This window comes from Thermobia domestica, chromosome 1 (genome assembly GCF_964235325.1).
Source record: "Thermobia domestica chromosome 1, izTheDome1.hap1.1, whole genome shotgun sequence".
In the NCBI taxonomy this organism is placed as follows: Eukaryota; Metazoa; Arthropoda; class Insecta; order Zygentoma; family Lepismatidae; genus Thermobia; species Thermobia domestica.
This window is the reverse complement of record NC_137454.1, coordinates 189719325-189745452: the sequence shown is the minus strand read 5'-3', so window position 1 is coordinate 189745452 and position 26128 is coordinate 189719325. Positions and strand designations below refer to the sequence as shown.

At 35.1% G+C, this 26128-nt stretch overlaps 1 protein-coding gene across 1 annotated transcript in view; it reads right to left on the bottom strand.

The window, feature by feature from the left end:
• The window catches only part of LOC145666890 (F-box only protein 39-like), a 28335-nt gene extending 7802 nt beyond the window's left edge, over nucleotides 1–20533 (bottom strand). Inside the window, exons 1-4 of the mRNA XM_081734478.1 lie at nucleotides 19930–20533; nucleotides 17429–17805; nucleotides 9085–9243; nucleotides 806–973 (exon numbers count right to left, since the gene is read on the bottom strand). Coding sequence (XP_081590604.1) covers nucleotides 806–973; nucleotides 9085–9243; nucleotides 17429–17805; nucleotides 19930–20375 — 1150 coding nt within the window. The 5' untranslated portion in view covers nucleotides 20376–20533. The remainder of the gene's footprint in view (nucleotides 1–805; nucleotides 974–9084; nucleotides 9244–17428; nucleotides 17806–19929) is intronic.
• Nucleotides 20534–26128: the final 5595 nt, after the last annotated feature.

Genomic DNA, 26128 nt, shown 5'->3' with positions numbered 1-26128 from the left:
CTGAAACATTTTAGATAATCCAGTACAAATTTAGAACAACTTAAAGAACAGAGACTAATATGTCCCTTGGACGTGAAGGCATTAAACTCCAAAATTAGAGAAAATGTAGTTAATTCACCCTGGTTTCAGAGAACTATAATAATAATAATAATAATAATAATAATAATAATAATAATAATAATAATAATAATAATAATAAAGCATAATTTATAATTTGCTTTGCTGTTTTAGGTGGGTATGAAATGAGTTGTCATTGTCAAAACAATCAGGTCTACTTTGGATCATTACTCAACGCCTGTGACCAGTTCAATTGTCTGAAACTACAGTGAACTACCTACATTTTCAACAGTTTCTGACTTTAATCATGAAATCGTTTGAGTTATGCCTATTCCATATCAAACGTTATGTCACAACGAACTAACTGTAGAAACTCATGCAACGATCACATGAAGCACATTTCCCTATGACAGTAGTTCGTGTCAAGTTGTCACTGTTTTCATAAATGATAATTTCCCACAAAACGAAAATTAGTTAGCTCATCTTGGTTTCAAACAGCTCATATATGTCCAGAAAATAATTTAGATTCTATAATGAATTATTTACATATATTTCAGTAGGCAATCTAAAATTATCCAACTTTATTTTGTAACTAAAGAATTTTTAAATATAACTTTACTCCATAATAGGTTATGTATTTTTTAGATTTAAGTATTCCATGTACACCGCAAACTTCTAATGTTTAGATGAGTAACTAATTCACATAAACTTATGATAAAAGAATTAAATATATATTTTGCAAACTTACTTGTGACACCATTGAACTGCATTCGGCATATTTGAATGATTGGCTGCATTGACTCCAGATTGCCTTGAAAAACGAAGCTCTTAAGGCAGGGACATTTGCGAACAAGTTCTATCAGGTCGTTGTCAAACAAAGTATCGTGCTGGCTTGGAAGACACAGGTAAAATGACTCTGTAATCAAAATCAAATAGATCAATAACAAATTCCACTTCTTTACAATATGAATTGATCCGCTCAATTTAACCATTTATAATTATGCATGGTAGTAATACATATTTCTCAATATCCAATCATACTTCGTTCGATGGTGAGATGAAACAACTGTGATATATAAATATGATAAAACATTCGAAAGGGATTTTAAAAATCACTATCTTATTCAAAAGTGTACTAAAATAGAAGTAAAAACTTTAATTATTTCTGGTCGCAGGGCCCAATTTTTACACTTAAATTGGGTGACCTTTACTTTGTTCGTTGTGGTATTTGTAGAGCTCTAAATCTCGAAAGCAAAAAGAGTATCCAAATCCAAAGACGGACTTCAGACTTACAATCACCACTTTCAATATTTCAATATCATGCCCTGCACGTCCCTGGCTTACTCAGAAATCTACTTTTTTTTTTTTTTTTGTCTGGCGGGAAGAAGGAAGCTTTGACTAAAGAATGTTCCAAACTAGTAAGTAGGAGTGCCTTTTTCCGGTTTATACACCTGTCATTGAGTATATACATGTGAGTGTTGATCCTTCTCTACTTCCGAAATAGCACCTTCTGGCGAGTCACAAATAAAAATGTTAGTGCATTTTAACAATAATCATTTTACAAACTTCATATGCACTTTAGTGGACTGTTAACTAGTTCAGAAGACAAAACAAATAATATGACAAATCGTCCTTCAAAGGATAGAGCTTCATTTCTTAGCTGCATGAGTATAAATACCATATTGCGTTGGAGATGGGAACTTGTATTTAAAAATATTTGGGAATACGTTTTTAAAGCTTCCGGTTCCATTCAGCTCTTACAAAATTAATTTTGACGTACTTGTAATTGGTATATAGAGACTTGATCAGAACTTACGCATTGTCGCAAGAGAAATGTCTGCATACATTTAAAAAAGAAAGAAAAATGTTTAAAAAATTGATTACAAAATATAACCCACACAGACAGCCAAACTCAAGTTGAATGAAATCGTGTAAAAAATAAATAAATAAAAGTACTTGCTAACAGACAATGTTTCACAACCAAGGAATCAATGATCATACGATAGCAGATAATATACAAGTATCGTTCAGAAAAGAAAAATGTATTGACATACTTCCTGCATGTTTTCAATACAAACGATAATATTAGTTAATAATGTTTTTGATCATGGCTGAAAATAGGTGGAAGTAAGTCAATTTTATATTTTATTAACAAATATAGACATGTAAACGCTCTATTATCCTTCATTTTATAAATCCATTTCATACTGCGATTTTTTGCATGAAACAGACATTTCCACATAATCGTCTGTTTCTGTTACTAGAATTTTGTATTTTAATTACTTTTGTACCTTGTTTTATTCTTTTCAATTGGCTCACTAGTGCGGCAACTAATTTCTAGTTGAGTTGAAATTTAGGGAAAGGGTGTGGGTGGATAAGTATAGTGAAATGGCCCCAGATGAATCTTGGGACGACAAGTGGATGGTATGTAGGTACTTCCAAGATACATTAATGCCTCACGTTTCAAACCTCAACTCTCATCGATTCATGAAAAATGGCGCAAAATCCGAAAATTGGGATTAATTTATTTCTCAAGAATGTCTCGATCGATTTTGTTCAAACTTGAATGTATTTATAGGTGTATATAAGGGCTTTCTCTGAAAAAATTAACAGCTTCCCCCGACCATTTTACCCTTCAAAAAATTTAATTCAATATTTTGAGCCCCTTTTGACCTATGATAGTCTGCGAGCACAATTATGAAAAAATAAATTTTAGATGTCGTTTTAACCCTACAATCATATATATATATTCCAAAATTCTATCACGGGTACGCCATGGTCAAAATTAGACAAAATCAACCATACCGCAGCTATAAGGGGACAATTGCGAAAAGAACAGCTATTGATGTAGCTTCAGCATATTTGCTACGTGAATTAATGAGAAATCAGATCTGAAGTACCAAACTCAGTGAGGCCCCATTCGATGGCCTGTGGCGCCTCCATCCCTAGTTTGGGATATAGTGAAACTGTTGATATTTAACAATTTATTTGGGAATGAACACCCTTGTCACTTTAAAACAAACACGAAACAATTAAACTTGTGTGATTGTGTGAATTTGTCGCGAAAAAAGGAATACTTATAACCTGGAGCGTCGGTTGCCATTTTCCTGGAGGGGGCAAGACTCCCATCTATATAAACTTTGTAATTTTATATTAGTAAATTAGTAGTCAATGGATTAAAATACAGACCCTATAAAACTTATATGGAGGACAAAGATTATGAAGTTCCTATGCCTACATTTAAAGGTAAAAATCACAATTGCCCACTGCAGAAGCATATGATACTAGGTTTGTTACAAGAATTTGTTGCGCAGTTGAAGGTACACATGGAATGCTGAAAGAAAAGTATTGTCTGTTTTATGAAATATTTGACAATGAAATGATAGCTAGTATCGGCCCGTATTATAGAATTGCTAATTCTCTACACAAATTCTCCATATGTGTGACATCAGATGAAAACCACTCCGCAATCACTGCAATCACGAAATCTGCGAAAACTTCAGGAAACGAAAACACCTTTGCAGCCTTTGTTGAACAGAAGAAATTGCGAACAAACGAACTTCCGTTTACATCTATTTCTTCACAGGATCTTGAGGATTTTCCTCGAATGACCGAGAAGTATTTGAAAGGATTGTTTTGTGGATCCTTCGAATATAAACATTCAACATGTTATTTGGCTGAAATGTTGGATGAAAGAGGTAATATTAATATGCAGTATGTTAAAGATAACGACAAGATATTGAAAACGACAGTGCATTCAAGATATACGCAAAGCAAGACATACAAATGCTTCATCTAAAACCAAATACAGAAGGTTACAAAAGTGTCATTAGGCATTGTTGCGACTGTGCAAATGGATTGCGAAAGTTGGCTCTTGCTTATATGTTGCAGCCATTATTTATTATCTAAGTTATGGGAGATATTTATCGAGGATTCCATAACCAGCACAAATATTAAGCAAAATATTCCATCACGATAACATTTGTGTGGTCATAAATGAAAACAGTGACAAGGACTGAAGTTTGTACTACAATGTTTCTTTCATCCTTATTTGTTTCACACATTGAAATACTTGTACTTCTTACATGTAACTTACTTTTCCTTTGCATTACATTTTCTTGGATGAAATGTACTTTTTATTCAAATGTTGCAGTTTTCCACTACTCTACTTCTTATCCCCATCTCCCCTCTCAGGACCTATAGGAGACACTACAACAAAGGTTGCATTGCATTATGTTGTTGATGGTTATTCTCTTTCCAGCTGAGGTTATTTCACTTTGATTGGACAGTGTATGTATAGGTGACATTGATTTTTTATATGAACATTGACACTGAAACTTCAGGCATCCTCAAATGGGATACTTACGGGGATCTAATGGAAATTTTAACTTCATATTCAGGCTGATTGATTCATATGAAATAAACACCAATTATCAACAGTTTCACTTTGGCTCAAAATGGGGATGGGGACCCCACAGGCCATCAAATGGGGCTTCAGTGAGTTTGGCGCTTTTCAGATGTGATTTCCCACTCACGTAGCAAATATGCTGAAGTTACATCAATAGCTGTTCTTTTCGCAATTGTCCCCTTATAGGTGTGGTATGGTTATTTTTGGCTACTTTTGACCATGGCGTACCCGTGATACAATTTTGGAAAATATATATATGATTGTAGGGTTAAAACGACATCTAAAATTTATTTCTTCATAATTGTGTTCGCAGACCATCATAGGTCAAAAGGGGTTCAAAATATTGAATCATTTTTTTTTTTGAGAGGGAGAAATGGTCGGGGGGAGCTGTTGATTTTTTCAGAGAAAGCCCTTGTATACACCTATAAATACATTCAAGTTTGAACAAAATCAACTGAGCCATTCTTGAGGAATAAATTAATCCCAATTTTCGGATTTTGCGCCATTTTTCATGAACCAATGAGAGTTGAGGTTTGAAACGTGAGAGATTAAGGTATCTTGGGGATATCTACATACCATCCACTTGTCGTCCCAAGATTCATCTGGGGCCATTTCACTAAACTTATCCACCCACGCCCATTATGAAATTTCTCACCAGAATGTTTTTAGTATTATTTTGGTCCCCGCCGCAACAAAAGAGAAGCACTCACTGATTTTGGGTTCCCTTCTAAGCACACTCTTTGTTTGTAACACGACGTCAGCAAATGCATCAGCTTCTACCTCAAAGAGCTATTTCGACGAAAGCAATATAGTAAATGCATTTTCCATTTTTATCTGCTTGTATAGGCAAATAAGGAAGAAATGTTCAACTGAGATAGATATTGAAAATACATATAACATGATAAATGATATACTAAATTATATAATGTTATCGCCTCATTGTTCTATGAGACTGGTCAACGAACTAAGAAGCTGTTTCATTTCAAAAACTTGTTTTATATTTGGGATTTCCCTCTGATAAATGGTTTCAAGTGCCTGATTGAAAAAAAAATTGCTTTCTGCATAATGAAGATTGACATTTCCGTCTAACAGAAACCGGGGAAACATTCCAAAGGAACACAGTATAAAATTCAGTAAACTAATGTTCTATCCACAATAAAATCCATACCACATGAACTTGAAATCTAGTCCTTAGTCTACTGTCAAAGCTAGAATAATTAATTCCAGCAGAACAGGAAAATTAATTAGTCGGAGTATCGACGCCCTTTAACCTAACATATAGTCCAAAATCTTAAAAAAAAAAAAAAAAAAAAAAAAACTTATCAAGTTTTCTAGACTGGTAAACTTACAAGTAAACGTCACATTTGGGTGAATCGAGTTTCTGCCCGAGATATATATGATAGAGTAGTACTAAGTGTGCTCAATATGTCAGGGAAGTTTTAGGTGCAAAGTTCAAAGGAGTTGGGAGATACAGCCACTGGAAGGTCACATGGAGGTATATGTTATAGTCTATTTCAGTACATGATCTTATGATCTTTGATGACATTCCAGCTGCCAATGTCTTCAATGCGGATCAAAGTCACTTCGGGAAGGAATTGAGGGAGAAAGGATCAGTGAAGATAAGAACAACATCTAATTCCTACATGATAATGCCGGTTGTGTCCATGGAAGTAGCAATTCTGTGCCCCATGTATGTTCTGGTGGTTGAATCTAACGGTAGGTTCCCTTCAGTAAGCCAGCCGATCTGGCTAGTAGAATCTTAATCTCATTTGCTGGTAAAACAACGAACAAGCAGGATCTTAAGGCTTTCTATTCTGACGTCATGTGGAAAAGCATTCCAAGTGATATGAAGAAAATCCTTCTATTACTTAATTCATGGTCTGCAAACGGTGGCTACAGTCGTTCGTCACAGTGTGTGCCAGAAGGCATTGATTAAATGACTGATACCTGGTGGATGTAGTGGAATGACTCAGGCTCTGGATGTTCACTTATTCCGTTCATAAAAGCCTTTGTTCATCACTGACAGAGCAATAACGGGAAGTAAAGTGAATATTTGACATTGTGACAGGTTCATACAACATCAATCGTTCAATTTACCAGTTCAGTGCTCCTCGTTTTCGCAACATGATTCGATTCGCTGAATACTTGAATTAGGAGCCAGGAAGTCGGTTCGTTTCTTACGATTAATGTTTTGACGGAATTGTGAACGACAAACTTTTCAAGTGTGACTTGACTGCGTTTGTCAGGTGTGCTCACTGTCAGCAGAGTATTTGTGCGAGGCATGCATGTGCGTTTCTGAACTGCATATTGATTGTAGCAATTGATAACTTTTCTATGCAATAACCAAATCACTTCGGATTCGCAAAACAAATAACTTTCTCTTGTGATTCATCACTTAAATATGCTGGAGCACGAACATAATCTAGTATAGAGGACATAATAGGTATTTCTCTCTTATGTTTTGGACTATGTATTAAGACTATATCATGTACCTCCATATGACATTCTAGTGGTTGTATCTTCCAAACCCTTTGAGCTTTGCACCTAAAACTTCCCTGACATACTGAACACACTTAGTACTACTCTGTTTTGGGCAGCAACTCGATTCACCCAAACGTGACGTTAAGTTTTTAGTGAGAGATCTGAATCTCACCAAGTATCAAACAGAGGCGCTTTGGAATAGACTACAGGAATGGAATTTACTGAATTCCATCATTAGAATTTCATTTTTTAAGGAAGATACATAAACAATTTTCGGTTTACTAGGTAATGAAAAAATCCTCTGTACTTTTATAAATATAGATAGTTTAGTCTTGGCACTAGGTTATCGACACAGCTCTGAAGAATGAAGAGCTTTATCGACTCTTCTAAACTAAACCTCAAAGCACTATTATTATACAACAGGAACGCTCAACCATTAATACCAGTGGCATATTCCTTAGAATGAAGGAAACATATGATGGTGTTGTCTGTGTTATTAGATGTGTATCACTATTAAAAATATTGCTGGAAAATTTGTGAAGTATGTTCCCTTAGTAATTTTCTACAAAGTATTGTTTGTTACCTCCTCTAAATATAAAATTAGGCCTAATGAAAAACTGAGTCAGAACCATGGATATCTCGGCTGAAATTCATTTTGTACATTCTCACCTAGTCTTTTCTCCGAGAACTTAGCGCTGCGAATGACGAGCAAAAACAAAGTTCCATATTTGTATTTAAAAGTACAGAAGGGGGTATTAAGGTAGATGGAATCCTCACATGATTGGTCACTACTGCTGGATTTTAGGTAAAGTGAAGCGCATTACAAGAGAAAGAAGGAACCGTAAGTCAAAAACATTTATCATTTTTATAATGCTTTATACATTAGTTGCACTACATTGTTATGCAGCCATTAATTTTGAGATTTTTATGATTTTATAAAAAATATGTTTTTTTAAAAAAAATGTGTCAATGAACTGAGTAAAAGTGATCAAAATTGTAATTTAGAACATTTCAATTTTTATTTAAGTATATTAATGCAGGTTTAAGTAATTATCGATGATGGAGATATTTATTGAGACGTTTTCAAATCAGAGACTAATTTTACGAAGGGAACGTTAGTTTATTACATTCTGTTATCTCATATGCAAAATCAATGCGTTTTATAATCACATTCTGTAGTTACATAAGTATATTAATTAGGTATTTAAAATGGTGTTTTGACAAAATTAATTAATTTATAGTATTCGTCAGAGTACAACTCGCTTCTGTTACACAAAACATTATGTGTTAGGGATTTTCTAATACCATTTTCGAGTTTAGAAGGAACGATTCAGTTGAAATAACTTACTTTCATCTATGTAACAAACAAATATTTTAAATTTGTTGGCTAATATAATTAAAAGTTAACTTGAAATAAAATTAAATTGTAGCTCAGATCAATTTAAAAAATATGGAAGTTTAATTAGTTTATTTATATACATCTACATTAAGTTTCAATAATGCATATTAGCGTTTCTCAAACTTTTGTAAAGGAAGACCACAATATTATTGTTCCTGTCAAAAGCAAATTCCACGTATTATACCATCACATTAACATTTTCAAGATAATATTAACAATTCTCTTCATTTTATATTCTCATAAATATAAAAAATAAATTAATTTCTTTTAAAAATTAAGGTTATCAAGAATATTTTATATAGTAGATAGGATAATACATTTAATAAAATCTTAGGCCTAAGAAAGAAAGTGAAAGACGATTCTTATGTAGTTTTCAAACTCCGTTTGACCTAAACTTTGTTTTCAATATGTTTCTAGAGAAGGAAATCAAGTGATAAGTAACCTAATGATCTGTTTATTTACAATACGAGATGGGGTGAACTACATCTTGATGTAAATATAATTCCTTATTTCCATTTCGAAATTTTCGGATTAACGAAGTCCTTCTCGAAGTTCAATGAAGTGGCAATAGTAAGACACTTATTTCCTGAGATTCCTTGTATTTAACTTCCACCTGTCGTCTATATTTAATATTGTAAAACCTTAGGAACTTCAGTGCATTTTTTATTTCTTGTTCACTAAGTACTAATTACATATCTTAATATAGGCATACATTTAAAAAAATACATCAAAAACTTACCTAGAGTTCCAGAATAGTTATTATGCAAGAAGGTGATCATGTTTTTCAGTATTTCCAGTGTCGTGTAGTCCCTTGGCCATATATCCTTAAGTTTAAATTCCTGAACACACATTGAAGGAAGAAGAAATCTAGGAAATGTGTCCATAGTGCATACAATCACTAAAAAGTTATAAGGGAAGAAATAAAACTTTAGAACAGGACTTGATTTATGTTTAGTTTAATTCATAATTCATGAACGATTTATTTCATTTATCATAAATGAACTTCTACGACAATCCTTTATGTTTCACGTTTACTTAAACTAGGGGTTCTCAAACTATGGGTCGCAACACTCTGGTACGTCGTCATAATCCACTTTCTCCAAATCGGACTTGAGTGCGCTAAGTGAAGGAATCATCCTGGTTTTGATCATTTGTTTGATCTTTTTATTTATTTGTTGGTTGAATACAACAAATAACTACAATGATCAGTTGACATAATACAAACTGAACATCTTAGATTCAACTTTTAACTACGAGTGTGATACTTCTTATGAGTCGAATATATCACTACACAATATTAAATATATCTTTTTCAGGACAATCGTTTAGTACAATAGTGTGCAATTATATCATTAAAAGTTGATCATTGTATAAGAACAGCCTTCGACATAGTTTTTGATTTCCAAAAAAAGAGTTAAGTTATATTTGTAGATGAATCCAAATGCAAAAATAATTCAATTCTGTTGGGAGAATACAAATTTTCCATCAAAAATATTCTGTGCAGTGGGTAACTCTTAGTATGCTAGAACAGGAATATTCTCCCAACAAGTGATAGACCCAGTACATTAGTTCTTTGAACAGAGGGATGAGTACTTTATTACACGGTTTCATATTTTTAAACGGAATAAATTATCTGAGTTTGTATTACAATACAGAGTGTTTCAAAACAACACCGACAACGTTTGGGAGATTATTTCTGACACCAAGATAAGACAAAACGTATAGACCAACGTAGGTGCACAAATGCTTCCTTTCGGAGTTATAGGCTGTCGATAACATGGAAAAAATGAACTTTAAAGATCCAATACTATGGGAACTACCGTAGTCGGGTTAAGATTTCATTTAGGTAGTAATATGTGTACTATCCAAAAATACACGTTTCACAATCCTGGGACACTCAAGCAACAATTTTTATAGAGGTACTCACCAAATATCTCTATAAAAATTATTGTAGAAGTACTACAGATTCTGAAACATGAATATTTGGATAAGGCACATATTACTTCCTAAGTGAAGTGTTGACCCGACTACGGCAGATCCCATAGTATTGGAGCTAAGGAAGTCTAAAGTTCATATTTTCATGTTTTCGGCAGCCTATAACTCCGAAAGGAAGCATTTGTATAGGCTCTACCCAAGATACTTTTTGTCTATTTTCGTGTTAGGAATCACCTCCCGAACGTTGTCCGTGTTGTTTTGAAACACCCTGTATAACAATTCATATCAAAATGACGGACGCAAGTTATCTCTTCTTTTCTTTTATGAATAGAATGAGGACTTACGTGTTAATCTACTTATTTTTTACACTTAGAACACACACGGTCTTTTTCTATATACTCAGAGAAATTACATATTCATACCTAGATATTGCTTTCCCTTTTCTGTACATTGGGGTGCCATATTATATTGCAGTGTGTTCATTATCTTACCTCATTTGTGGTCTGAAAACAGTGATCAAACACTGATATTCGTGTAGTCGCTTCTAAGTATTACATATCCGATATTTCTAAAAACTTCACTTACAACAGATTAATAGACATATCAAATATCAGATTTGATCACTCGCAGATCTCGTAGATCTAGAAGAACTATCTCTCTAATTTGTAAGTTAAAATAATACTCAAATTCCAAATAATTAGATTTTCATTGGTAGGAAGTGTCCTCGTATCTTGTTCGTTTTTTTCTTTATATATATATATATATATATATATATATATATATATATATATATATATATATATATATATATATATATATATATATTTGGTCTAGGAATTAATTCGTGCGGGTGGACAAGAGATGGCGCAACGAACGGAGCGTCCCACAGTTCCGTGTATCCACACATGTGTTGCAAACCCCTGTCATCGCGTATCGTTCGTAGTATAGGGCAGTGGATTAAAGCGTCTACAACACCAGTTTGTAGTTAAGTGAACATGGCGCAATTTGTGCCTGATAAAGTGTTTTTGCGGGGTGTCCTGCTGCATTACTTTAACATGCAGAAAAGTGCGACTGAAAGTCATCGTATTTTGGTGGAAGTGTATGGTGACCATGCTCTAGCTGAGCGAACGTATCAGAAGTGGTTTGCACGGTTTAGAAGTGGTGATTTCGGCTTGGCAGACCAAGAGCGAGCTGGACAGCCAAAAAAATTTCAAGACGAAGAATTGACAGCATTGCTCGAGCAGGATTCGTGTCAAACGCAGGAACAACTTGCAGCAGCATTAGGCGTTGATCAAACAACAGTCTCCAAACGCTGGAAAGCCATGGGAATGATTCAAAAGATGTCACATTGGGTTACACATGAATTGAAAGACAGAGACGTTGAAAGACGAAAAACCATTTGCGAATTGCTGCTTCAACGACAGAGCAGAAAGGGGTTTCTGCATCGAATTATTACGGGTGATGAGAAGTGGATCCATTACGAGAACCCTAAACGAAAAAAGGCCTGGGTGAAACCAGGTGAACCAGGTCCATCACAACCAAAACGAGATATTCACTGTGCAAAGGTTATGCTGTGCATATGGTGGGATATGAAAGGTGTGGTGTACTATGAGCTGCTGCAACCGGGTGAAACTATGAATGGAGAACGTTATCGACGACAATTAATGCGTTTGAAGCAAGCTCTGGCCAGAACACGACCAGAATGGGAGAACAGACATGATAAACTTATTGTTCAACATGATAACGCTCGCCCACATGTCGCAAAACCGGTCAAAACCTATTTAGAAAATGTCGGATGGGAAGTTTTACCCCACCCGCCGTATTCACCAGACGTTGTTCCTTCGGACTACTACTTGTTCGATTGCATGAACAACGATTTGATTGGACAGCGGTTTACTTCTTCAGAAGATATCGAAACATGGGTCTCTGACTGGATCGCTTCCAAGGATGAGGACTTCTTTCGCCACGGAATCCGTACATTGCCTGACAGATGGGCGAAAGTGGTGGCTAACGATGGACAATATTTTTCTTAAGGTATTTATGTATTTTGTATTTGTACTACAGCTTCAATGTGTGCGTACCAACCGCACGAATTAATTCCTAGACCAAATATATATATATATATATATATATATATATATATATATATATATATATATATATATATATATATATATATATATATATAAGTTATTCTGTTGATTTTACTCTGAACTACCTCAATGCTGGTTTGTGTCATATTCAGTGGGAACACTAGGGTAGGTTCCTTGGATCGCCTGCAAAAATAGTTCTGTGGGAGAATAATTTTACATAAGGAAAATCGTTTACAAATAATAAAAGAGGTTCAAACTTTGATTAGTGAGGTATATAAAAAAAATACGACCTTTGTTATAATATTTAGTGGGCAGACGTAGAACACTATAGACTGTCGGAATATTGGAAAGGTGAGAATCATAAGTTTTCTAAAAAGTGTTGAAGATGATTTTGACCTGTTATACGGATCTGAATGTTAAAGAAAAAGAAAAATAAAGATATGCGGGTAGCCAATATTACATTACGAAATAAAAGGAAAGAAAGAAAATATGACAAGATAAAAAAAAATATTTATCTTCTATGCTTCTTTGCTACATATTGAATAGCAATAATATAGGCAGTCTCATATAGTCTAATGGTGTGACCTCGAAGTGGAGCGATTGTGGGTTGTGAAGCCAGATAAATTGTTTTAACTTAATTCTAGTAATAATTTAGAATTATAATAGTACAGTGAAACTCTTCAACTTAGGCACCCCTTCAACTTGGACTTTATTTTCAGAACCAGAAAAACTCCTGATTTCTATTTATTGGAACCTCTGTAACCTGGACCTTGCATCTTAGATAGACAGTTTTGAAAGAAAGTTGGACATCTAAAAGAAACATCATAAAGATAAAGGAAAATGAATCAACCTCTGACAGCAAGTTATGATTCGCGAGATAAGATTCCTGGAATTTTGAGAAGAGTTGATGGTTAAGACATCAGAATAGATTATCTATTTTCATGACAAAACAACGACGAAATTCCGAGAACATGTGCAGGAGAGTCGACAAAGTGGCCAGCTGTATTTACTGAGAAAATTGGTTGAAAATGTGTGGATGAAGAACAAATGAAAGAAGAGGAAACAAACTCTCATAACCGATCTCTTTACAAACAATCGAGAGTTTGAAAAACAGCCCTATAGTGCAGAGCAAAAAATTTCCTCTGAATGTTATTATCGTATGTGTATGTGTTTGCTACTGTTCAAGTGTTCAATGAACTGCTAAGGTACGTACGATATTATAAATTGCCTTGTACAGTATGTACCCTATATTGTATTGCACAGTTCTATTCACGATGATAATTTTCCAAAGGAACAGCTGATGTCCAACTTAGAGGGATTTCACTGTATTTATGAGCAGATACCTTGATATGAAAGTAAACTTACTCAGGTATTTGTAGAAGATTTTGTATGACAGGACGGAAAGTATAGGATTAGTTAGGTTGGTCTAACAAGGAGAACCCTGTTGCAATATCATATATCATTAAATCTTTAAGTTTTATGTACGTCCCAAGGTTATGCCAACTAGGCTAAAGGAGACAGTGATAATGAGAAATGAATGAAATAGTGAAATGAAGAAAGTAGGAGGAAACGGAGGAACACCGAGAAAACCCACAAACACGGTGTTTGTCCACCACAAAGTTCACTTGGCTCGAGCTTGGATCGAACCAAGGACCCCATGCAACAGAGGTGAACGCTCTACCACTGAGCCACCGCTGCCCATCAATGTCATATAAAACGCAACAGAAGAGTAGTGATTGTTTTGTGTATTTAGCATGAAAGGAGAGTGTTGTCAATGAATTCCTTGCAGAAATATACTTTTTCATATATGATGACTAATCAATAGTTGTATTTAGAGATTCTGTTCCCAGATTGATTTCTACTACCAAACATAATAAATGAGTACAACGCTTGAGAAGCTTACTTTACGAAGGTAACGTGCTCATCATTAAAGCTTGAGGAAGAGATAAAAACAGGATTCTAAAATAGAGCCTACAATAATAAATAACATGAGATAGATTCAACGCTCCTACTTAGAACTTCACAGAACGTCTTCGACGTCTATTAAAATATTCAATGGATGGACATGTAATTTTTTGATAGTAATTTCTTCAAAGGTCACATTATTTTGTCAATAATAGAAGTTTTAGATTGATTATAACAGTCAACCGTTTTTTCCGACTTCCATTCATCACCCATCGGTGAACATTGCCACTCATCTGACAACCTATTCAAATCTAAAATTACGCTTATCATTATATTTTCTACACCTTTTGAGTTAGTATTGTCTAACAATTTCTTGGTACATGTTTACTGTATGTAATCTTGTATTAGATATTGTTCATACTTTTGAATCCTTTCTTCCAAGCTTAGGTACATTTGCCAGCAAACTGGATAACAATTATACGATTTATTAACAACTTGATACGTATGTTAATAAATATTAATACTAGATAAATCGAATTGGTAAAGCATGAACTATATGGATAAGTCAAGGTAGTAGAGTATGTACTACAAAGCGTTCAAAAAATCTCTATACACCTGAATTGTCACATATTAAAGCAACGAGAAAATTATTTTACCCAAAATTTAATATTGGGTTATATTTTATGGCATAAAAGCACTACGTACAGGGCGTAGCATATACACGCACATTTTCACAGCAAATGTTGGAAATGTCCCCCATGAGTCTCCAAACATGCTTGCACACGTTTCTTCTTGTTCTCAAATACTCTCACAAGTTGTTCATGTGGAATGCTATGAGCAAAATCTCGAATAGCTGTTTCGAGTTCTTGTAGCGTGTGGGGGTTCCCTTTATAAACAGAATTCTTTGCATAAAAAATTCGAAGGATACAAGTCAGGAGACTGAGGTGGCCACAATCCCTTTGAAATTATTCGATCTCCAAAAACCTCTTGCAGTAATCTCATGGATTGGCGAGCTGTATGTGCTGTAGCGCCATCTTGTTGTATCCAAGCATTACGAATTTTGTCTTCCGTTAGTTCTCCCATGAACTGGTGAATAATTTCACAATAACGAGTTGAATCTATTGTTTGTCTGAAAAATATGGGGCCGACTATTCTTCTTCTGGATATTGCAATCCACACCCCTACCTTCTGGTCATGCAGAGGAACTTCATGTATGACATGTGGGTTTTCTGCACACCACAAACGTGAGTTCTGGGCATTGACGTAACCTGATAAATGGAACCAGGCCTCATCAGTAAAAAGAAAAAAAAACATTATCCAAAACATCGTCAGACTTATCCATAACAAACCGTGTAAACCATTCAAAATACTGCACTCGTTTTACACTGTCGGGAGGAAGTAATTGCTGCACCGCTCTCACCTTATACGGGATAAGACGCAGTTTCTTACGAACCCCCTTTTGTGCCGTACCAACACTTATTGCTCCTTCCTAGGCAAATTTTCGAAGTGGTTTATGGGGGCTACGTTGCATTGCATCCGATATGTGTAGCATTTTTCCTGCATCGAGCACTGACGGTCTACCACTTCGATCATAGTCCATTACCGTTCCAATGTCTCTAAATTTATCGATCAGTGCCGTTACAGTGTGACGATTCGGAACAGGTGTATCCGGAAACTAGCTGCAAACTTATCTTTGACTGTCTGTTTGTACTCACCTTGTTCACGGAACACATGTTCAACCAGGAATATTCGTTGTTCCAAAGTTAACACCATTGTTTCAGAGACCGCTAACTAGATGCAACAATACTTCAACGTCACTTTGCCGACTGGAATCTAAGAAAGGAACTTCACGCAAGGCGATAATATAGCAGTGTTGCAAACCTTCGCATAAAATTTTATTTCATGTGACTTTAAATGCGACTTTGACTTGCCACGATTCAGGTGTATAAAGACTTTTTGAACGCTCTGTACAAAGATAAGTCAAGGTGGTAAAGCATGAACTACATAAATAATTCGAGGTGTTAAAGTATGGACTAAATTGATAATTCGAAGATACCTATTACTATGGACAATGTGAAAGTAAAGCTCCACACTTTCTTTATCTCACTCCGGTCACTTTAACTCTCCAGATTTTCCTCAGGTACTTATCCTACAGAGATTGTGTGAACCCTTGATCTGTTTTGGAATGAACGTAAAATGGAAAATGAAATCCTGCTCCTCCAGGGTTCAAAACCGGATTGTCTGGTTGTGAGTTTGATGTCTTAACGTCCATGTTATTGTGGCTCTTGACTTTTTAATTCATTATATCTCAGGGATTGGCACATTACGAAAACATGCTGTTCAGAGAGAGCATATATAGAGTGAAGCTTGGTTCTTACATATTAGCACCTACTAAGGCATAATTATTAGTGGAGCTGGAAGATTTACACGTTCCCTAGAAGGTAAGTGTATAAGTAGGATCGTGTAATTCTTCTAACTTCATGCACAATTATATCGTGGTAAATGGTAATATGAGATTACTTATTACCAACCTTTACCTTATTACCTCATATGATGCTGGTACTCTTATTTTTGAAACGTCCTAATAGCTTGTTAAATTCTCCTCTGCAGGAAAAAGGTATGAATTCAATACTGAATGCATATTTCTTTAACTTGTTAAGGATACGAATTTTTTTACTGTTCAGCAACCTGTATTCAAATTGGTTTTATCATTCCGAACATTTTCAGGAAAGTATTGCATATGCGAATATCCACGTTTTCTAGTGACTTATTATGTAAATAAAGTCCTTTCTAATGACAGATAGAAAGTAACAGTCTTCAAGTGTCAGATGTTCAAGATTCTTTTGAAAATTGGAAGAATACTTCTGTCATAGTAAACTTTTATATCCACTACTCAAAAAAAAAAAAAAAAAAAGTCGTGAGTATAGAACTGTTGAACGCAATGTAGAAGTTCTAATTGGCTTAATGCTTCTTTGCAATGTTGAGAATGCGTAGGTAATTCTTTTTCTTGTTTTATTAATGTTTATGTGAGTAGATGTAACGGCAAAAATAAGTTAGAATTAACTGTTTTAAACTATGTATGTTGCTTCCTCTGAATCATGCTTGAAACTATATATATTTCTTTAAATTATGCTTACATTCTTCACTTACCAACATAAAGTCTTAGTCGTAGCTGGTTGCAGGCAGAAATCAGCAAGTTCCAGTCCTCGTCATCAGGAGGGGTTATTCTTAATTCCCGCGTGTCACATAGTAGATTAATTAATTTCAGAGTCTTCTTCACATTCTGGCGTAATGTTGTTAAAAGACCTGAGGTGACCATTTTGTAATCTAACGTTAGACTAGTCAAGACCAAAAAGTGTTGGAACATACTGCCTGTATCTGTTGGCAAGGTCCAAAAGAAGTCCATCAGTCGTAAATTCTTAATGGTTCCTCCACACCATGTACCAACAATGGTCATCAGGTCCTTTCCAATGGCAGATGGAAAGTAGCAGTCTTCAAGTGTCAGGTATTCAAGATTCTTCTGAAAACTGAAAAAAAAAAAAAAACTTTGATGTCATAGTTCACTTTTGTGCGTTAACTAATCCACAACGTTCCGAGTAAATAATTATATTTATTTAAACATATAATATATGTTTAAAAAGTCGTTCCTAAAACCTACTATTCATTTTTTAATCTTTCTCGGAAATTGTTTAATTTTTAACTTTGAAAATTCAACGCTTTTCTATACATACTATATATCGAATACAACGTGTCCACGAGCTATGGAAACAAACTTTAGAAGGTAATTATGTAAGTGAAAAGAAGACCAATACTTCATTTCTAATACACTCTTGTCCGATAATGAATATTTTAAAAGTAACAGGCTTCAGAAATTGTAGGAGAGGGTATAAAGTTGAATTTGCCAAAACACGTTCTTAGAATTGTAAAATGCTCTGCTCAAAAATGTACGTTTCAGAATCGTGTAATGGCCCGGCAAGGGATTTCCTTATAAAGCGAAAAGATTCCTCGGAATTCTGAAATATGAATGAGTATGTATCCCAGCGTATGTGTGTAATGCATGATGATGCTTCAGGCTACTTACGTGTGGATGTGTACGCTATTTGTACGCTTTCTGAATCACAAAGGGGTCCTCTGTTACAGGACAACGGTAAGCCCTACATGGCTAGGATGACCCGGTACACTATTCTACGCCTTGGATGGGAAACACTGTTGCATCCGCCATACTCCCTGGACATTTCACCGTCCGATTATCACCTGTTCCATTCCTTGGAATTACCTTCGAGGACGCCAGTTCAAATCTCTAGTAGAGGTGCAAAATGCACTTGATACCTTCTTCGCTCCACGGCCCACCAAATTCTACCGAGATGGAATCCATGGCCTTCTAGAACGTTGGCAGAAGGTCGTCAATGCTGATGGGGACTATTTTTAATCTTCCAGATACGTCTTAGGTGACATATCGATGTTCGAAGGTGGTGGAGGGGGTGAAAAAGCGGAGGAAGGAGGGTAGAAAAAGCAACCAAACTTTCTTGATTACATTTATAAGTTAAAATTTTGAAATGTAGTTAACTAAGAGAGACGACACTTTTGTATTTCTATAAAATAATAGTTGTTTAACAACATATATAATAATAATAATAATAATAATAATAATAATAATAATAATAATAATAATAATAATAATAATAATAATAATAATAATAATAATAATAAACTGTGTGAATTTTGTATTTTTACGGAGTTTATCTTTTTTTTTAATGTAGATTAAATTGTCAGAGGCTAACACTTTGAGCGTACACTATGGACATTGACACTTCATTCTTCACTTTGAGCGTACAGTTCATTCTTCATATAATAATGATTTATTAAAGTAACTCTTAAGATAGTTAATATTACAAAGACCATTGATTTTATTTATCATTCTGTGATTCCATTTGGAAATTAACACTCAATAGGTTTTCCAAACAATAGAAATCTACAACTCGAGAACCAGAATGGGCGCCGACCTCAAGTTTCTTTTAAAACAAAATTTAGACTTTTCTTTTATATTTCGTACGGTTAATTTTACGTATGCGAGAGAAAAGTATTCGTGTTTTTATTAGAAAAATGATTCGTTCTTTACATACTCTAATTTCCATGTTGTCTATTATGTCATAGAGCAAGTAATTCTTTTATCGTTATTTATAATGTCATTTATAATTTATTTTTCAGTTATTTAATCTATGCGTAGCCTTTTAGATTTCTCAACAGAATAAAATACACAGGTGCTATTCTTGATGAAAAATCTAAGTACAAACATAATCATCTTTGTCAAAAAGAAACTTCAAATCTCTATTAAAATGCTGTTAAACTTGCAACAAAATTCCTTAGGACAGTAACTCTTCTCATATAATGTGCTTCAAATTGAAGGAAAAGATTGGAAAGGGCAGGCCAGGACTACTGACACTCGCGCCTATGTGGTTAGAGGTAATTTACTAACTTGCCGACCTGTAGTTCACAAATATATCAGACCATGTAATGCATACTTTTCTCGCAAATTGTAACCTCAGAAATTAAATAAATAAAGTGCTTTGGTTGAAGGCGGGTTATGTTAAACGTCATGAATTCTAGTAAACTAACCTAAATTAAAATAAATTTTGTTGAATTCATCTTACCGAATTATGTCTCCTAATTTGTCAGCAACGTGTTGGAAATGTACTGTGTCCAACATGAGTCCAGTCGGGGTCATCAAACAGAAACTCACTTCTTTCAAATTCCTACATTTCATGCAGATGTCCTCCAACAGCTGCATGAATTCAGCACAATAGCCTTGCGTTTGGTAACAACAATTAAACTCTAACCCTTCCAAGGAGGCACCAAATCGATTGATGAATTTTTCATACCGAAGAGCTTGTTCCCAATCTTTGAAATCCAAAAACATAATTTTCTTCTTCCATATGACTGCATTGCCCATAGCTTGAGACCAGCATTTGCAAGTTAAAGCAGCTGAATATCTGTCCGATTCATCTAAATTTTGGAAGATTGAAATCAGAGCTCGTTCTGGGAGATAACTCCAGTTCGACTCTTTAATCCAATCTCCTACTGTTTCCTTTTCACTCATGGCTTAGAAATAAAAGATCATGCGTTCTGTCTATCACCTCTTATTTTTTTGTAATCAACCGAAAGAAATCCAACGTAAAGAAGTTTTTTTTATACAATAAACTCATGTGAAGTAGCAACGAAAAGCTCTGATTGTTGCTTACATACGTAATAGCTTCACTGTTACAAACAGTAACATAATATAGTTGTTTTATTTTATATTAATGAAAATAAAAGTGATTTTGTTCGTGGTTGTATCACGAGAAAATAGCTGAACCGATTGGCGTGAATTTTTCAACATAGTACTTATCTCGAACTTTTTTTTTTTTTTTTTTTTTTTTTTTTTTTTTTTTTTTTTACAAATTAAGCTTCTACAAAAGGGGGAAAGGAATCAATGTTTATATTTTAATTTCCCAGTTTCTATTCATAAAATGGTGAAAGTGAGGGAACGGTTACATTTTTAAAATCAATTTTTGAACATAGCGAGCGCTTGGATCGTGCTGTTTCTGTCGTTTCATTTGCATTCAAAAACATTATAAAGGGGAGGTAGATGATTTAATAAATCTTTCATATTTCCCATAAATCTCTTTGAGGGAACGGGAATTTCAGCTCTTCTAGTACACATACAACAGCAAAAATGGCTTTTCAGTTTTTTTTGTGTGTGGGGGGGGGGAGCATATCGGACTTATTTTAAACAGTGGAAGTATTTGAAAAAGGAGAAACAAAATCATCGTAAATAGGTAAATTTAAAGAACATAATATTTGGTTTTATGAATTTTGTTGAACATTGTGAAAACTTATTAATTTTTGATCGTACAAAATTTTAAATACAAATTGAACAGAGCAAATACGAAATAGCTCATATAGAGGAGACTAGGGAGGTATGATAACAAAGGAAGAGTGATACATTGGCCCTTATTCTGTATTGTTTGCAACACTGACATTCTTCTTAAGCTGAATAAGAGCGTATTGCGTGCCTCACTTGTTGAACTGTGTTGATTGGGCAAAGACCTTGTTGTCTAGGGATGATATCATACCGGGACCAAGTACCTGAGGAAAACCTATATATCATTTGAAAGCTCTTGCCATAAGAAGTACGAAACAGTTTTCAAATCACAGGCAAACCCGCAAACTGACCCTATATGGGGCCTGTTTGTTGGTGTTTGTGACCCTATGTATGGTATATTCGACAGAAATAAAAATGAATATTACGATGCATCACACGTAAGCCCCTGAGCCCATCATGTTCTCGTTTGGCTCACTAGTAGAAGTGATTCGAGTAAGGGTTTAATAATGTCACTTTGCACCCAAAAGTACCCATTTTGTCAGTGTTGCCAACGAATTGTAAATACAATGTGGCAGATAGTTTCTGTACCACTCGATGTATATCCATGAAAACGCGGCATAAATATCATTCGTTACTAGAGAAAATATATGTCGGACATATTCCTCTCCCAAGGACCCCAGTTTGTCAGTGTTGCCAACCAAGTATAAAAACAAGAAATTGCAAAACAGGTTCCGTACGATGAGACGTTTATACACCAAGCTTGGCAGAAACATCACACGAACTATAGCAAAAAGATGTTGGTGTGGCCATCTCCCAACCATTCTAGGTTGTCAGTGTTGCCAACAAGTGTAAATATATAGTAATGTTGAAAATGGCGTGAATGCCATTGAAAGAATAGGCCTATATGACAAATGTGACAGAAGCAGTATTGGACAATGGAAAACATAGTGTATGTCCCCGTCTCACAAGCACCTCAGTGTGGCAGTGTTGCCAATCAATGCGAGCATTCAAGATTTCCGCATGAATTTTACCGCGTTGGCGGACATAACTGACAACATAGGTGCTTGTGGGTTTACTAACATACTACAAACCTAGTATGGACCACAGTAATTATACCCGTGACACTGAGGTGCCTGGGAAAGGGGGACACTCACACTATGTTTTCCATTGTCCAATGCTGCTTCTATCAATTTTGTCATATATTCGTCCAATTACATTTACACCATTTTCAATATTGTGATGTTTACACTTTTTGGCAACACTGACTACCTAAGAATGGTTGGGAGATAGCCATACTCAACATCCTTTTTGCTATGCCAAGCTTGGTGTATAAACGTCTCATCGTACGGAACCTGTTTTGCAATTTCTTGTTTTTATACTTGGTTGGCAACACTGACAAACTGGGGTCCTTGGGAGAGGAATATGTCCGACATATATTTTCTCTAGTGACGAATGATGTTTATGCCACGTTTCATGGATATACATCGAGTAGTACAGAAACTATCTGCCACGTTGTATTTACAATTCGTTGGCAACACTGACGAAATGGGTACTTTTGGGTGCAAAGTGATATTATTAAACCCTTAGCCGAGTCACGTTCTAGCAGTGAGCTAAACAGGAAAATAATATCCTTAGGGGCTTACGTGTGATGCATCGTAACATTCATTTTTATTTCTGTCGAATATACCATACATAGGGTCACAAACACCAGCAAACTGGCTTCATATAGCGTCAGTTTGCGGGTTTGCCCGTGATTTGAAAACTGTTTCGTACTTCTCATGGAAAGAGCTTTCAGACGATATATAGATTTTCCCCAGGTAATTGGTCCCGGAATGGAATCATCCCTAGTTAGTGCATCTGACCGCAAGTTTGATTTCATGGGCGAATGCTTATACGTTGAATAATTGTTTATCAATAAAACTTTTATCCTCTTTAGGTATAGGGCACATCGAGGATTGAGCGATATAACATTATACGACAACAGTAAATCTATATTATAAAATTGAAAGTGGCTATGTTTGTGACTCCTAATCTCTTGAACCGCCCGCTCAAGATCCATCAAATAGGGATGCACGCGAGAAGAGGCGAGACGAGAAATGGAAAAGTCTCGTCTCGTATTGGAGCCTCAAATATTGGTCTCGTTTCGCCTCGCAAATGTGAAGTCTCGTCTCGCATCTCGCGCGAGACTTTCTCACATGGTCTCGCAATCTCGCATATATTCTGGGTCAAAATTTTGCAATGTGTTATTCTATGGCTGTTAATGAATGATGATGTGATATTCTGCCCGAACGCAGGTATTTGACCTAAAAGTCCCTTGGCAAGGTGAATCCATGGTGGTTTGCCTTTGCTTTCCATGGGATGAATGTTCATAACATCCTAAGGAGACGGAACCTAGAGTTCAACATGGTATCCGAACTTGTCCCCTCCGCTCCAAATTAAAAGAAAAGTTGTGCTGGAATTTGATTGCTGGACCATTAATTTTCGTCAAATTAATAGCATAATTTACAGAAAAACCAGTATAAATTGTTGTGTAAGTTGGATCCAACATTGTTTTCCAGCTTAGAGGTCTCCAGCAATATTTGGCTCTTCTAAAATATCGTCGCCACTATCAACATTTACACATTTTGGTCGTTTTGAGGGTGATTTTCCATTATAAAGATGTTTTTATACCACCAAAAGCGCTTGTAGACAACAAAAGAACTCCTCACAACAGAATACGACCCAATTCTTTCGGTTCGTTCGCGCTTGTAGCAATGTTGCATTATCGCATTTTATCAACTTTCGCTTTCAACTCATATAGTGTTGCCAGGTCTAGAAAATAAAATTACTGACAGATATAGGGCCATTCCTACCATCTCCCACCAAACCTATAGGGCCATCCTACCAAACCAGTGTTTGAATTAAACTTCCGAACTAGAGGGGGATGTTTTCGATAAATATATAGAAAGAAAATACTTATTCCATGGAAAAATATCATGTTATTTCTGCGAGCCGGGCCGGGGATAAACTTTGACGAGAGGGGATTTTCCCGCCATCCCCCAACATTAATCGCTAGTAGTAATGTGAAGAAGACAGCAACAACAGAAATATCACATTTCGCAGCAATAGGAAGTTTTATTCGCTTTTCAGACCAAAAACAGAAGTTTATGTATTCGTGTATGTGTTTGTGTCACAAAATAAAGTTCTAAATCAATGCTGTAATACATTTCTAATTTACAAAGCTTTTCTTTTTTAATGATGTTTAGAAACTAAAGAAGGCTTTAATTCTGAAAATCAACCTTGAATAATAATAAATCTCATAAAATGTCTATTGCCCCAATCACTTTTTTGTTCCTGGAGGCATTAACGCTCAACTTAGAAAACTCAATAAATGTAAAAGCACTAAATATACAATTAAATGTAATTCATAAATGTTGCGAGACTGTGAGAGGTCTCGTGAGACTTCTCGTGTAAGACTTCTCGTCTCACGTCTCGCATAAAATTTTCACTCTCGTCTCGTGTCTCGTCTCGCTTGCATCCATACCACCAAATTTTCAATATAGATCAGGTTTGGGCCTGGAATGTTACTTGTCAGTTCACTTTGAAGGAGTAACGTATGGGAGGAGGAGGAGGGGGAGGTATACAAAAATCAAAATAAATAAAAATAAAAGTGACTAAGTTTGTGACTTAATAATTCTTGAACCACCATACCGATCTTAATCAAATTTTTAACATGTATGCGGTTCGGAACTGGAAAGGTTTTCATAGTTTCACTTTGATGGTAGAACCTAGGGGAGGAGGAGAGGAGGGGAGGTATATATAAAAATAAATAAAACTTAATAACTCTTGAAACACCCGACCGACCTCGATCAAATTTTCAACATAGATGAAGCTCAGGCCTGGCACGATTTTTATCATTTTACTTTGACAGTGCAACATAGGGGATGGGGAGGAGAGAGATATATGTAAAAAATAAAAGTATAAGTGACTGTCTTTGTGACTTCATCACTCTTGAAAAAGACAATCGATCTTAATGAAATTTTCAACATATGATTTAGATTATTAAATGTGTACAAAAAAAGGAAAGAGAGAGAATTTAGTATATTATTGTGAAAATAGGATTAAGTAATACTTCCTGAAAAATAGGAAATTTTCACTTTCTAGGAAGCAAAGACTTCTAAGATTAGAGTAAGTCGAAAACAAAAACAAATACAAATATGAGTACAACAGGTGAAACGCAAAACGATATACTGTATAAACTGGGTGCAAGACAAACAAAGGAAGGAGAGAGAGAGAGATAAAAACTTGTTCATATTGAATTGTTGTTGAGTATTCATAATCATAGTAATTCTCTATTCAAGAGCGAAGATGGATAAGGCTGTACTACCTTCTAATTTCTTTCCGTAAGTTAAACCTTAGTTTTGGTTATGGAGTTCATATGCCAGGAGGTCTCCCTCCGTGCAGGTTTTTAATTTAAAATTAAAATGTAAATATCTACTAAAAATTTCTTGTATGTTAGCATAAAAAAATTTAAAAGATGCATCTCACTTTTCTTCTTTTATTTCTACCAATAGATACAATCTATTTCAGTATTTGGTAATTATCCATTCGCTACTTAAATTATCTAAATATTTATTTATGTTTCAAAAATTAACTAAACTTAACTCACAAAAACAACACAACTAAAAATAAAAAGTAACGAAACAATATCACTTTGACGGTAGAACTTAGGGGAAGAGAAGGGGAGGGGAAGTGTACAAAAATAAATAAAACTTAATAACTCTTGTACCATCCAACCGATCTCAATCACATTTTCAATATAGATGAGGTTCGGACCTGAGATGGTTTCTGTCATATCACTTGGACGGTGGAGCTTAAGGGACGGGGAGAGGAGAGATATCTTAAAATGATCGATATTAGAGTGGAGTTAGTTTTGGGGGTCGCTGAGATAAACAGTGACACTTCCGATGCTGTTTAAATCGAAATTCAGCCCCGTATCTTGGCGGTGG